The sequence below is a fragment of the Myzus persicae genome, unplaced genomic scaffold (genome assembly GCF_001856785.1).
Source record: "Myzus persicae strain clone G006 unplaced genomic scaffold, MPER_G0061.0, whole genome shotgun sequence".
NCBI lineage: Eukaryota > Metazoa > Arthropoda > Insecta > Hemiptera > Aphididae > Myzus > Myzus persicae.
The window spans coordinates 136,558-153,111 of NW_019103155.1; the positions used below are offsets into that span (position 1 = coordinate 136,558).

General features: G+C 31.9%; 1 protein-coding gene across 1 annotated transcript in view; it reads right to left on the reverse strand.

Annotated features, from left to right (window-relative positions):
• Window positions 1-16,554, reverse strand: part of LOC111033872 (basic-leucine zipper transcription factor A-like) — a 55,798-nt gene that overhangs the window by 30,200 nt on the left and 9,044 nt on the right. Inside the window, exon 2 of the mRNA XM_022314807.1 lies at window positions 12,407-12,470. Coding sequence (XP_022170499.1) covers window positions 12,407-12,431 — 25 coding nt within the window. The 5' untranslated portion in view covers window positions 12,432-12,470. The remainder of the gene's footprint in view (window positions 1-12,406; window positions 12,471-16,554) is intronic.

The window sequence follows — 16,554 nt, forward strand, 5'->3', positions numbered from 1 at the left end:
TACGAATAATCCGAACACGTATTATAGTATAATGTGACAGAGTGTGCATATAATATTATGTGTGTGTGTTATTAAAACGCAATTTTTTCACTGTGTCAAAATATAATCTGCTTTCTATTGTTTGTTCTACGCAGGGCGGCGGCGGACAATAATCACACTTACACGCGACTGGAATCACGCCCAGACCGCCGCCGCTGAAACGCGGTACCCATATGTGACGTGTAGATATATAGGTAAGACGTACGTATATTACATATACCTACTAGGTATAACTGGTATGAGGTATAGGGATACCAACGATATAGGTAAGTTGTATACATTAATATTTAGTGTATCTATATATATATATATATATGTATATATAAACGTGGGCTCTCAAAATTTGATGCGATTTCGCGGTTCGGTGCAGCTAATTGATCGACGCACAAAACGCACACGCGCGTTCTTTAATTCATAAATATATTATTATTATTATTACCTATATTGATATGCGTGTAATACGTCGATGAATTTTATCACCGCTTCGGTATTGCAGGTATCATAGAGGCACATTATATATAATATATTATACTACCCACCCACTAACGTTTTGAATCGTGATAATAAGTGTGCTGGCTCTGTATAGTGGATCCAAATTAAGTAGGTAATATTGCAGACAAATTTTAGGTTTTTTTTACACGTTTAACAATAAATGTATTATATAATAATCTCAAATGGGGCGATAAAGTAATATTATGCATAATTTATCAATTACGTAGGACGCAAATCTATAGAAAACCCCGTATTTACTATGTTATATACATACACAGCACGTCCGGTCCGAATATTTGCTCACTTATTAATATTTTATATGTCACTATAAATGTATGGCGATGACAAATAATTATTTCAAATAAGATTAAACGGTTATTTTTTCTCTCTCTAAATTGTGATTATCTTATTGAGTAGGTGCTATATCATAAAATCGTCTGGCTTGTTAAAATACGATCAAATTAAACTATAGATATAATGTATTATTTGATCAATAAAAAATAAAAGTTATAGTTTTTAAATTGTATGCCTACGCGCACAATATCAATATATCATAATACATATAATAGACTAAAAAAATGATCGTAACTCGTTAAATGGATCATATCGTGATACCAGCTGTCTGCAGTATATAGGTAATAGGTATAGAAGGTTCCAATATTTATACCTATATTTATTTAATCATTATGTTTGCTTGATATAATAATATATGACCTGCAAGAAAATGTAATCGTTCAAAACTGTTGCAATTTTAATTAAGTATTAATTATTATTATTGACTCGTGTACAAAAAAAATCATGCACATTAGATCATCAAGTTGTTTATTTAATGAAGTAAAAATAAAGGTATCTACCTACATAATATTGAACAATCGGTGATGCCGACGCAGATGAAAGAAAAATATATTATTTCTCAACTGTAAATTTTAATTTAAAATAAAATAATTTTAACACAATTTATATTTTTCATAGACATTTATTAGGTATATACACAACCTAAAGTCTATTATATTATATTGCCCATATAATTGGAGTCCATCGTTACATTATTATGAAACCAGAGTTGTAGGTAGGTTGTATTCTGCGATTTCAATATATAATATACAAACGTACACGTACGCAGACAGACAAAATGACCGCATCACTTTCTCCGGGAAGTCAAAACAATTATAATCCTCAGTGTGTAACGTTTGTTCAAACATCGGCGTAAACCGGAATATAATAATAATATATAAACTATATTTACTTACCTACGCCTTTTTATAAGTAAATTTGAGCCAGATATCCTGAAGATATTGAATTGATGCTGCGACTTATCGATCGATACTGTTTTTTTTAATAATACTAAATAATATATGTATATGAATAAAAAAATTATACTTTCATAAGAAACTTTTATATAGATTACTACCACTATATTATACAGAGACGTTTTTATCGGCCGTTGTTGCCGTTCCATATCGATATTATAATTGTATATACATTATGCATATAAATATATATATATATGCATGTATATAATAGATAATGTATAAGCTTCTTTGATGTTTAATGACAGCTGACACATATATTAAAACGTTTGAATAAATATGATATTTATTCTTCTGCCATACAATATATATATTATATAGTATGTAATATTGATATAAAACTCGAAAATCCATAATTGTCTTTGACTTGAGTGAAAAAGTGATGTCTATATTATGATGTTATGTATTTTAAAATTAATGTCTGTGTTCAAGTAGTGATAATATGACTAAATTGTTACATAACAGCAAAATAATAATATGATGTACACTTATTAGTTTTCTTGTAATGAATGGTACGAAAAAAGCAATAAAAAACCGTAGGTATTTCATAATTTTAAATTATAGCACTTCAATGCAAAATATTATTACTCCTTTTGAGTCAATGGAACCGCGCAGAGTACAATTCGGCCGAAGCTGGAGGCAGAAAGACTCAAAGACTACCTATTCAGCATAATAATTGCCTACATAAACTCGGGGCCCAGAAGGCAGTTTGTTTTTAATCGATGTTTATACAACGACCAAATTCGTAAGCTATTCACATCGCTATTAACGCCTAACATGGATCCATAACCTGCAATTTGTGCGCATTGTCGAAATCCTAATCTCTAAACGAGTGCAAGCCTAACGGGACTTAATATTTTTGCGAATTAATCGGGCTATATGTGCGAGTGCGTGATACACAATAAAGATATTGAGTACATTTAGAGCACAATCGTGCCGTCGAAATTCGATGAAAAACGTGGAGACTACAAGTGACACGTCCAGGGGCTCCCTCAGAAAATCAGCTCAGTGGGTGCAAAATTAAATTTATGTGACACATACATAGGAAGTCACATATTTACATTATTATACACTGATTTTTTTGTTCGTAAAAAAAATCCCAGTGGGTGCATTAGTACCCACTGGCCCCTCTCTGCCGGCTCCCCTGAACACGTCTAAATCTATGATTGTAAAGATGTAAGTCAATGATATTATGTCTTATGTTTTTTTAAAAGTTTTAAGGCTCACAGCTAGGTTAGGTTAAATCTACAGGTTAATTTACATACATTTTATTTTTAATATGGTTATTTGCTTATAGGTAAATATCAGTGTTTAAATATTTTTTATTTTAAAGTTTTTACGCATGTTAACATAGTTGCTTTGTCTTATGTTATTTTAAATTTTGTGATCAATATACCGATGGTTTTTAAAAAGGTGTAAATTAAGTGAGTGTCATGTTTTATTGATATGATAATCCATAGTAATATAGTGACGAGCGTGGTACGAATTTTGAGGAAATTTGGGCACCGCATACGCAGTAATATTATGTCAAGCGATCACGGGTCCAAATGGCCGAATAATGAAACGATAAATTGCACGTGATCGTGCTGATCGTCCGTCGTCGTTCTGCCAGGCAAAATCGCGTCGAAGTCGTGTGGATTTCGGAGTCGACCCTCGAGGTGCATCATCGCTCGAGCATTTATATATAACAACAATATAATTTATGCTCATAAAGACTGCAGTCTGCAGCGGTATCCGCGTGTAGGTAAATACAATATATACACGCTATAATGTTCTGCCATCGGCCCAGTGAACCGATCAAAAATTGCGTCCTTAAAAAATCTTATTGGTGTATACTCGCGAATATTATCCACTGCTGCTTCAGCAATAACACATCTCGACATCACAACTGCCGTAGTTCCCACGGTGAAAGTTGATCTCTGTCCGTTTTGATGCTTTGGGCGACCTCACACATTTCACGCCGCAATACGGTCGTAAAAAACGACGTCGTCGGACGAGCGTATTATTATTATTATTATTATTACTATTTTATTACTGTTATTATTCGCAACGTTTAACAATCGGTCCGTTTAATATTATTATTACTTTTATTAGGTGCATATCATATATTTGCTTTGGCGGCGTAGTGTCTCCCGACTACGATAACAATCGTCGAAATTCGGCTCGTTTGAAGTTTTGAACTGACGAAGAGTGTAACACGAATATTATTATATGGGTAATAATATTGTAACGAGTCGCAGTGCAGCGCACGCGCGCAACGTATAAAATAGGAAGTACTCGCAATAATCGTCAACCGCTCTTTAAATGTTCGTCCGTCTACAACTGCACCGTCATAAGCTCGTAAAACGTAACATTATATATCGTTAAGGTTGTTGTTGAATTTGTATCGTTTACGAACAAAATAGGCTTTATTATAATTTATAGTGCTGCGGGATGCGAATCATAATGTGCGCGAATGCGCGATCACCACATTTTTTTATAATGCGAATTCGTTTAAATTATTACGATTTATAGAATTTTGAAGAGCCATATTTTTATATACCCACTTAAGATTTTATACTCAACTTGAGGGATGTCCGGTGAGCTGCTGTGTCAATACGATTTTTTTTTCAAATGAGAACCACGTTTTTTATTGACTACTGTTAATGAGACAGATGTTTGAAAACTTTGATGTAGTGGGTGTTTATTAATTACACGATTAGTCCCCAATTTAATCACTATAGGTAAAAGGTACCTACTTACTAAGATAATAATTTTGGTACACCATAGTATAAGTGTAGTAACTATGATGGTTTAATTATGGAAATAGTTATACCACTATAATGAATTCATAACGTTTTATAATTAGTCAAAATTGTCAGCGTATAGTAAGTAGAAGTACTAGAGAAAATATTATCTTTTTTATGTTTTAAATAAAAACCGTTATTAAGGATAATATTATGCTTAGTACCAATATAAAATTCAACAACTCAGAAATTACTCTTTTGGGAACGTCAACATTTTATCAAAAACAATTATCTGATTTTAACAATTTACAGTAAAAAATAGGATAGATTTCGTTTAAAAAAAATAACGATTGTATCACCATTTACCACAATATACTAACCAGAAAATATGAAAATGTATTTTTTGAAAATATTAGAGAAAAACATATGGATGGGCATCACTGCAGGCGAATCACCTTTACGACCCTGTGCCTATGTAATATTTTTGTATACTAGTCACTAGAACAGCTGTACTCACTACGCGACCCATTTACACATTTTGTTTGGCCCACACTAAAATTAAAATATGTACATTCTAAAACACGAAAAAAAATAGAAAAAAAAATACTCTAATGGTTCTATTGGGTATATGCAATATATCTTGTTGCAAGAAATAAAGAGGTTCCGCAATCGATATGTCAACAAAATAAATACCTAAATATACAATTTTATACAATAACGATTTATTTTTCTAATGATTTATGTAAATTATTTGTAAAATCAAATATTTTTATTTTCAAATTGACTATTATTATTATATCAATGTTAACATCTTTAATTAAAAAGCGAAAGTGGCCCACGAGTAGTTTTCAAAATTAATATTTGGCTCTTTCCAAAATTCTAGTGAGGACCGCACTATGAAACGTTTAATATCATACTATAATATTATTATCGCTCCATCATTTCACATATTATATTAATATAATACTATAACATGGTAGTAAATGGTTATAATGCTTGTAACTTAAAATGCTTCATAATATGTTATAAATAATATAATACAATTTCACAACTTGCGATGCAGACCCTGGACGAAATTATATTATTATTATTATTGTTGTTGTTGTTTGCCGCCGCCGTTGCCCATGCGTATACAATGAGAAACTGTTTAATTGAAATTTGTTCGTATGCGTTGTTTATTTATTTTTTTAAAACGTCTTTACAATGTACGTGTAGGTTACAGGTATACTCCGTGGCGTGTTCGTATTAATTGGGCGTGTAAATTGATGAAAGCTAATGACCATGGCCAAAATACGGACAATGTCCAGAATTTTATTTTGACCTTACGAGTCGTTAGAGATGATTTGTTTTTAATACGAATTTTATGGAGTATAAATTTACCAAAAAAAAAAAACAAGTTAAAAATTACTTCTCGTAGGCCATTGTAAGTAGGGTGAAATAATTAATCAACTGCAGCAGGTGATATCTCATCAATGCTACAAAAATCGTAAATATAAAGTTACTACATTATATCAGTCCATATAATATATATATATTTAACAGATATAACACATTTAATATTTATAATAATATAATCTCTAATTCGGGGTTATCCATTTAACGTAAGGTACTCTTTATTTCAAAAAATACTAACGTTTCTGAAAATATTTCATTTACATTTTTAAGTCATTATTAAACAATATATTTTTTTACTATTTTTATAATTAGGTATTATTTTTTTGAGTTTTCACTCTTTTGGATGACAACATATATCATTTTTAATTTCATATTCAGGACTAGAATATTATATAGAGGATTTCAATCCGTTAAAAACAAATTTTGGACAAGTTATAGTTATTTTAGTTATAAGTTAAAGTTACAACACAGAACAGGTGATTATCACCTATTCTGTGGTTAAAGTTATGATGATGGAGTAGTGAACCAACATTTTGAGGGGTATCAATGTGGCTCTCCATTTCACTAATCAAAACACTAGATATTCATAAACTAATCGTCCAAAATTTTTTATTTTAAATGTTGAAGTACTCTAAAATATATTTTGCTTTAGTTTATGGAATTCAAAATGTATGTTGTCATTAATAAAAGTAAGAGTATTAAAAAGTGATGACGATAAAAAAAATAGTAAAAAATACATACTTGTTAGAAAAATATTCTTTCTTTACGACGTAAGATTATGTAGAAAAAACAATGAGTATTTTTCGTTAAATTTATATACTGGTATTATAATATTTAGAAAACACATTTTTTACATTTTTGACTAAATATTACTCATAAACACTTCATCAATTAAAACATGGACATGATATTTAGTTAAATATTTACTCGATATACATAATTTTGATCGAAGTAATTGAACAATAAATAATTTTACAGTGACATTGTATAGAGAGCCTTACGATACTATCATATCATTCCATTATATTGAGTAGTAAATTACATTTGTATCACATATAAATAAACATAAATAACAAGATCTGAAAAGCTTGACACGCTGCTTTAACGTTTTTGATGATGCACATTATAATATATGGGTACCTACGTCATTATGTTTTTAATCGTCGGCGTATTATTCTATCAAACATCCGGAGGCTGCGTAAGGCCGTATTTATATACAGACCTGCACACATTATTGCTGCTACCTGTTCGCAGCGTGTATATATCATCATAATCATGACAATAATAATAATTATCATTTGTTAGAAGATTATTATAATACACACACACATATATATATATATGCGCGATAAGGTATGTTAATGTATGTTTGTATACTCATTTATATGTACCCGGGTGTGCAGTGTGTGTGGGGAGCTCGAGAACGCGATTACGACTTACGTTCAGGCGTGTTCGCATTAAAACATAATTATAACATTTGTAATACAATTGTGAATGGACGAGGCTGGTACGAGAGGTACGAGTGGATCTAATTGAATTGGCGCGTATGATGAACGGATGAGCCCGGGGCTCGGATGAAAGTCTAAACGTCGAAAACTTCTGCAAAGCGAGTACGGTGGGCGTAATGTTTTTTAACGTCTCGCTAGTTTGTTTCGATATAGCTGCAATACAGGTATATATATATATAAATATGTATAGTGTTGTATGTAGGCATAGGGCATATAGCAGATGGACATTTCAAAAATATAATATAATTAGAAATCGCAGCGTCGTTAATATGACGTGTTTTTAATCGTTCTTACAACCTAACCTTACAAAACGACGACCGTGCAGACGTTTATGTATCATCATTACACATAGGTAGGTTGGGTGAATCCTTAGAATGCATGCGGATATCAGTTTTTAAATTTATTGTGATTTTTGAACCCGAAAGTCCCAATTTATTGCGTTGTGACGTAATTCTATACATCTAGCCGACACGGTTCATTAAATCATTTACAGAGACAAAATGGCATATATATATATATATGTATAATGTAGTTTGTTGCAGAAAACGAAAACGTATTAAATGATTTAAGAGATATAGCTCATCTCCATACCTATCGGATGTCTCTAATAAATTAAATGTTTGCATATTTAACCTAACCTAAAAACATTAAATAAAAATATAATTTCGTCGAATGAAATAGTATTTAGTATGTTGATTGGTTTGTGAAAGCTGTATGATTTATGGTAAATAAAAAATCATCAAATCTCTTTATAGTCTAAACATATACTTTACCTTTATAAACATAGACGCCGCGAATTGCATCACGCCTGCAGTAATAATAATTATTCTAATACCGTACCGTAATAATCTACCTATTTGTAATGAGTCCATGCGTCTGTCGACGTACAAGTATTTATTTTAATTCCAAAATACATAAATAATGTGAGTGACTATTTATCACTATGCACGTACTCGCCGTGTTGCTTGTTATAAGCGCGGAAATTTAAATTGAACGAATGTGGTACTAATTTTGACTTTCGAGTGGGCTACAAGACCGGGGGTGTATTAGTGCGAGGTGTATCGGCTGTGAATTCTATATATTATGTACACTTGAAGCTTGTGATAAACTATTGCGAATTTGAAAAGTGCAGATGAAAACCAAAATGACATAGGTATGTTCACAACAAATGTTTACTCGACAATAAGCTTTTACTTATTAAATGTTTACGCAGTGTTTGCAATATTTTACCAGGTAAGTATAGGGAAATTTAAAAGAATGACTTGCAGGCTGAAGCTTATTTCTCGTGTTTTACCACAAATCTAGAAAAGAATTAGGTGAAACTTGTTGAGCGCTTTCGTTACCCTTAAAAGTTCGTTTTAATAAAAAGTAAAAACACAGAATTGTGAATAATTTTAAAAGTGTATTTAATAAAATATTGAAAATTGAAAATTATTCATATTTGTGGAATAAAAATCTCTTTACTAAACGGTTCTTTACAGCTTCATTCTCAGAATTTAGAAAACATAACGTCCCGGAAATAAGTATAATTTATTCATTAAAGTATTAAACTCATTTTAGGTGTCCGGTCAATTTTTCAAACAGGTTAAACGCAAGACATTCAAAATACTGGACATTGAATAACCGATATTTTGTGTTTATTATCGTCATATATAAATAATATGTTTCTGAAAAACTCCCGAATGCCTACAATATGCCTAATGCCTGACCATCACACAACTATAATATAACATAATAATTATAGGTCGGTAGGTATGCCAAAAGTAAAGTAAAATACGGATCATTGACTGCACCGGAAATCATATTCCTCATTCGAAAATACCTTTTGGGCTTAGAAAACGTGTAATATTCACAATTTCACAATTATCTATATAATTCAATAACACTATTAGGATCAGGATGCAACCTAAAACAATATTATCTCGCGACAGAACAATGGACGGGTGTCCGGGAGATCTCAAGATCAACACGTTTGATTTTTTTTGGTTTTGTTTTTTGATTCTCGTTCACGTGCCAAAGAATCGTTAGATATTAAAAACACTATATACGCGTATTATATACTCGCACAAGGTTTTCATGGCATTTTTTTATTTTGCGTTTCGCGTACCTCCACGAAATTCGCACGCCACCGAACAACCGGTTTGGCGCTGACTTCTTTTATTCGATTTTTCTCTCTTTCTTCGATACTATATTTTTATGTAAGCGGATCTGGGCGATTCCTGCCTGCCCATAAACGATCAAACGCGGTGCACGCGAGTTTAAGAAACATATACAACGGCAAGAACAGAAGTCAAATCGCGTAAAGCAAAACCGATATCGCATGTGCACAATAAAAATATTCTAACCCTTTCAAACCTTGGGGTATTAAATTGCTACTTCGGTTTCAAAACTCGTGGAAAAATCGTTAGAAAACGTTAAGTTATATTATATTATGCTGCGTATAATATTATGTTATGTTGCTGTTTATACGCGACCATATGATGAAATCGCGTTTGTACCACACGAAGAGATTGCGCCAGACTTTGCATGATTCTGCGGCGGGTGAAGTACATATATATATATATATATATATATATGTATATGTATACCGGATACCAGGTAACATATTATTTCATCCCGATTATTTGTACATATCTGTACAGGTATCAATATATATCTATTTTAGTAGCCACTCCATTATATAGGTATACATATGAATTTAAACAAGATATGCAAAAATTATGAATTTTTAATCACCTATTTTTCGGTTACATTCGTGTTTTAGGTACGTTGTAATTCAATCGATTATTATAATATATCCTTATCGAATTTCGAATACAATCGTACGATTTTTTGGGACAGCAAGATGAAAACACGATAAAAACATGTTTTAGAAAGACATTATACAATTCACATTTTAATAAAGTGTGAGAAATTTATTTTACCGAAAATAATTTAAAACCTATATGATTATATAATAACCGATAACACTGTTAGATTACATAGGAACTTATAAAAGTAAAAATTTGAACAATAATTAAACAATTATACGGCATAGTGTAATTTACTGTGCCTACGTACGAATGTTTAAATAACAACAATAATAGATTATTAATTTACATAAAAATTTGAGAAAAGTAAACTAAAAAAAAAAATTAGGATAGGATACAGACTCACAAAGTGAAAAAATAACAAATATTAAACACTCAGATCATAAATGTGTGTAGTGCAGTGTACCTATATACATTACCGTGTTTTTCAACCAGTTTAAAGTAACCAATTAATCCAAATATCTTCTCAATTCTTAGTATTATTTTTTTATGACATATGTTTCATGAAATATATAAATAAGACGTACTTGTAAAATATGCTGCAGTATCTAGTTATTATAATTTATAGGCTATTATGAATAACACCTTTTTATCACTAAATAAGCCATTGCAAATAAATTGGTCACATGTTTATTTTTTTATACCAAAATGCATTTTATTCAGGTTCGTCAACCACCCAGCACCCGAGAAAGAAAGCAAATATTGGGGTTAAGATTTAGGTAACAAATTCTGATTTTGTGGTTACAAATTACTACAAGTATATGGTTTGACTTCGAAATTTTAATTTTGGGATTCCAGGCTGACGGGCCTATTTTATTCGGTCGTCATTACAATATATGTTATTTATTCAAACACTTGAACTAATTGAAATGTATCAAGTTGGTTTTACCTTTATATTATAGTGTTTAATTAATAGTAGGTACTTAATACATATTATAATGTGTATGTATTATATAATTATTATTGATTCTAATTTCATTAAAACTTGTAACACATAAAATGTGTACCTAACTAATACCTTCCTAACCATCGCAATAATATTTAGTATTAGTAAACACTAAATATTTGGTTTGTGCCAGTGTGGTAGTGTGTCTCACTATATTACAATGTTTGTTAAATTCTCGTTTAACCTTTAATAAAGATTAAAAATATTTAAATAAACATTAGGTGTTTTAACTGTACATATTTTCAACGATTGAAACGATTCTTGACGACCTTCCAAGGACATTATTGGAGTGCGATAATGTAATCTATATTATATGCACTATGCAGTTACATCATTCTATGTAAATTTAGATTGTGAACTCCGCTAAACAGGCTTTAGTTAAAACAAGTCTCACTACCTATATAAGTATTATACAGAAAATCTACTATTTTCAGAATGATATTTATGATAATTGGTAAGAGATCAATCATGGTTTGTCAAAATGTCAATGACATTTGTTGCGTCTAAAAGTGTTTTAATTTTTCTTTCAATAATTCATTAAATTAGTCAACGTTAAAAACCATATCGTACTCGTATATACTACCTGTAATATTTGTTATTATAAAATTATTTTAGCGGTTTTACGGTTTTAAAGTGACAGTTACTATATAATAATATACTCGTACATGGACTTTGAAAAATAAAATTTAAAAATAATACTAGAAATTTGAGGAATTTTGTCATATCCTTCGCCGACACGATAATGTTGCAAAGAGCAGACTCGCGTATGTATAATATAATAAAAGACAATTTAATAATATAATACAATGACAACGAAGAATATTTTTACTATACATAACATAAAACAACCGAGAGAGTTGTTGAAAACGTATAAAATATAAATGGATTTTTTTGTCCATTTTTTTTTCTTTCCATTCTCATTTTCCCCCATCAGTACGTGACTCGGTTGCGAGTTTTCTAATAGTGAATTGTTTCATATTTTTGTACACTGATTTATTAATATGTCGTATCGACGGCCGCGTGTGCATGATGTGAGCTGCAGTGTATAATATGCATTTTTACATCTATACAGGTACGCGTACATAGCTTATACTGAAGTTGTGTGTGTGTGTGTGTGTGTGTGTGTGTCGTGTGAATTATCTACAGAAATCCATGATGGGTACCACCCCGTCGCACTCACCTGCCAGTAGAAATATCAGCAACATTGTGATCTCATTGGGCTCGGTGTCGTCGTCCGGATGTCCCTGGAACAATAAATTATTATCCGATTATTATAAATGGTCATACGCACAATATATAATATTATTTCGTTGCGTAACTGTGAATAGATATAATACAATATATAACGGGATGTGTATATATGTGCGGTGACGGGATTGAGTTGTCAATGCGTGTCGGTTACGTCCGTAGCGCACAACAATAAAAACCTATAAATGATCTTTATTTAATATTTTGCTTTTGATTGATCTGTTTGAAATTGTTGCAGACATTTTTTTTCTCTCTCACGCGCGCATGCACGCCGCTTCTATCCGTTTTCTATATGCTACTCACTTTGTTCTCTTCTTCGTTATTCGTTTACTTACGAACCGAGGAGAATCGGAAAATAACAGTGAAAATAACGTGGTTGACAACTTCGGGGAAATTTATTAAATTGTACACATATAATTTTATCACGTTTTCCGTGCGGTTAATTTTATTAAGAAAAATCATTACAGACTCAAACATTAGTGAAAAATAAAATAATACTATGTACTATAACTACCTACAGTATAGTACAAATTAAATTTTACCAACTACCCATGTACAACTGTGTAAATAAGTATAAATAATATTTAATTTAATTTAAATTTTCTCGAAAAGTATTACTTTTTGGAATTATTTTTTTCACATGATTTGAAGTCTCTAAAAATAACATTTTTAAGAAAAATTTATTTTTCTATTTATTATTTTTAATGTTTTACTTTTTCTAATGACATATTACGATATTGTACATTTATAATTGTATATTCAAAAATAGCTAGAATATTATTATAAGTATACCGCTCTGCCACTCCATCACTATTGGTTCATAAAATTTTATAAATACTATATTAATTTATTTAAATACGGATACCTACTAAACTAATTATAACTACTCGTTCAATATGCTATTTTAATTTATATTTAAATTCTGCTTCAGAATATGATGAAATTAAAAATGTATAATATCGTTAAAAAAGCAAAACCTTAAACTATTATAATAATAAAAATAAGTGTTTTCACAAACGCAGCTGTTTGGAGACCGAACACGAAACGCCAAGATAATATAGGTATAGGTAGTGAGGGAGATTACAGATGAAACATTGGGACTCAATACAGTCTCAGCAAAATAAGGAGATTGGAGAAGAACACGCACCCTACATAGAATTTTTTGATTTATGAATATCGGTTCGTTTCTTATAATATCCCGATAACATTTTATAATATACCTACAACATTACGACGGCGACGTTTTATAAGAGCGGCTCTCTTGACACTCAGTGAAACACCCGATCGTTTAAGTCTCCACGTTACGCGCTAAACGAAAATTACATAACGGTCCATTATAATATCTAGACATTACCGGAACGACTGTTTATAAGCAGTAGGCAATTATATATAAGTACGCATGTACGGTTATTAAATCTATGAGATTCGATTAACTGCTGCAGATATAGAAGATTGTAAGCAGTATATATATGTATACAATTTTCATACAACTATAACGCGTTATTACGCGTAGTCCGTATCATCGTGCTTAATTTATTATATTATGTACAATAATATTATTGTGTGGACGAATTAATACTATAAACTATTATTATTATTACTAGGTATTGTTATGATTGTTGTTGTTGTTGTTGTTGTTAGTGAACTCGACGCCCGAGTTGAGAAATCCAAATCGTCGACATTTGTTCGTCGTGCCCACGGTCTCAGCTAAAGGTATTAAGTCCTCGGCTGAGTTATAATGTAGACATATTTTAATACGGATGCAATCAACAGGCGTCGTCGCAACTACCTGTAGATATAATGTACGCGAGTACAGCAGTAATAATATTATTATACACACTCCGTTGTGTAGTGCTGTTATAATATCGACTGCTGCCGCCTGGAATGCGAAGTGTCTCAAATCGTTAGGTTATCGAATACATAGGTACATGATTATATACGTACGTATATACATGACTTAACATTGCTACGCGTATATCTTATTATATTACACGGTACAGAAATGCGTCCGCAGATTTTCATCGGACGATATATATACTTACTGCAGCAAGTATGTACGCGAGACGTCGCGTCCTTGACGATCATTGAACGCCGCCGCCACTGCCTATGTGTGACCCTCAGTTATGCGAAATTATATAAATCGATACGTGATGATAATTATTTACGTTCAAATGTACCTATAATACTGCTGCAGCTATGATATCGTGACGAAGCAGAAAATTATGTTATATTTCGGTTTCGGCCCCGGTGACGAATACATATTATACATATCATAATATATAGATGATCTAGCGTCACTCGCTCATTATACATCGGTGGCGTACTAATGTATATTCTATACAAATCACCCTTAATCGTCTCCCCTCCCCTCTCCCCGATTCGTTGTAGAATTATTCGTTCATATACTCGCTTATAGCTCGATTTCGAACTTGACCCACATTCCCACTTGATACCACGGCCTCGGTTTATCACCACCCCCGGGGCTCGAGGATCCGCCACGGATTTTAAAATATTTTTCGACGACCCGACACGGCATTATATTATACTTGTATATATATCATTATACATTATACATGTATATATATTATATTTATGCTGTATTACACACGCCGCAGACGGCCGGATCGGTCGTGACCCATTCGGTGTACCGAACCCGGCAGAAGAAAGTTTTCGCTGCGAATCGTCACGTTGATGATTTATGGACAGGTTTTCGCGGAGAATCCTAATTATATGTATCGACCTGTCATGACTCCGGCGCGGGCACAACGTGCACGGATCTCCGCCGGGTCCACGCCGCTCCGGCAGAAGACTCGTCTAAGCCCTTATTATGAAAAAATATATATCTTAATGTCATAATAATTATTATTCGTCGTCTGCACAGCGGTAAAAGGTACACGCGGGCGGTATACGCGTGCGTAACGTGCCGAACACGCAGGTGGCCAAGATTGTTGTTATTATAATATTATATACGATACGATCACTTTGTGCGAGAAAAAGAACGACGACTCCGTATAATATTGTATGTACCGCAGGTAGGTACTTATAGTATAATATCATATGCTGTACAGGTAGGTACTTATAATATGCAGACGGCTGTGAATTCGCGAATACAATTAGATTCGTTTATAAAATATAGGTACAGCGATGATTATATTATCATATGCATGATACCGCAGCCAGACACGGAGTCGTCCAGTAGTATATGAAATAGCAGCAGTACATAGTCGAAATCGAAACCTATTATATTCTGAAAAATATTTAATAAAAACTTTGTAAAGTTGTAACGAACTTACTATAAGTTCAGGTCTGGCAGTGTTTATAGTAATTATTGTATTTTTCTCAATGTTTTGATGGGGATTTTCTTGATCGACAAAGACCAAACACTATAATAAGCGATGAGGCGTATTATTCGAATCAAATTAAAAATCGATTAAGCCCGCTTAGGCGCATTGTGAAATCATACAGTTCGTTTTGATACAAGCAAACTGATACTCATCTTGTGGTCATTATTTTGATATGTTTAAAAGACAAAATTTGTAGACGAATTTGAAAAATCGTATTACCTATATTTGCATATAGTCACTCGGATGGACAAAATATTAAAAAACCGAACAAAGTTTGAGTGTGATGAATTGTATTACATAATTTGCAATCATATAAAAACTTAACTATAATCATCTTAGATTTCTAATCATTGATTAATAATTAGTGACTTTCAGCTGTTATATCTAAGTATTACTTTAGCAACATTAAAAAAAAATAGGTAGGCATAATTCGTTTAAAACTGCGGTGTAGGTTTGGCCACGAATAATCAGTTAAGAATAAAATGCTAGAGTATCGGTCATAGCCACTCTGCTGCAGGTCTATACACTGGTTGCAATCACAGTAGTTTTAAGTTACTTTATTATCGGTACAACTGCATTTGCATATGGTATGGCAAAAATTTTAAATACCTATACTGGCTATACTATATAGTATATTTCTATTAAATCAGTTTGAATCTGATTTTAATAAGACCAGTCTAGAGACTTGCAGCACACTGTATGAAATCCAAAGGATTATGTTATGTTATACTTACTC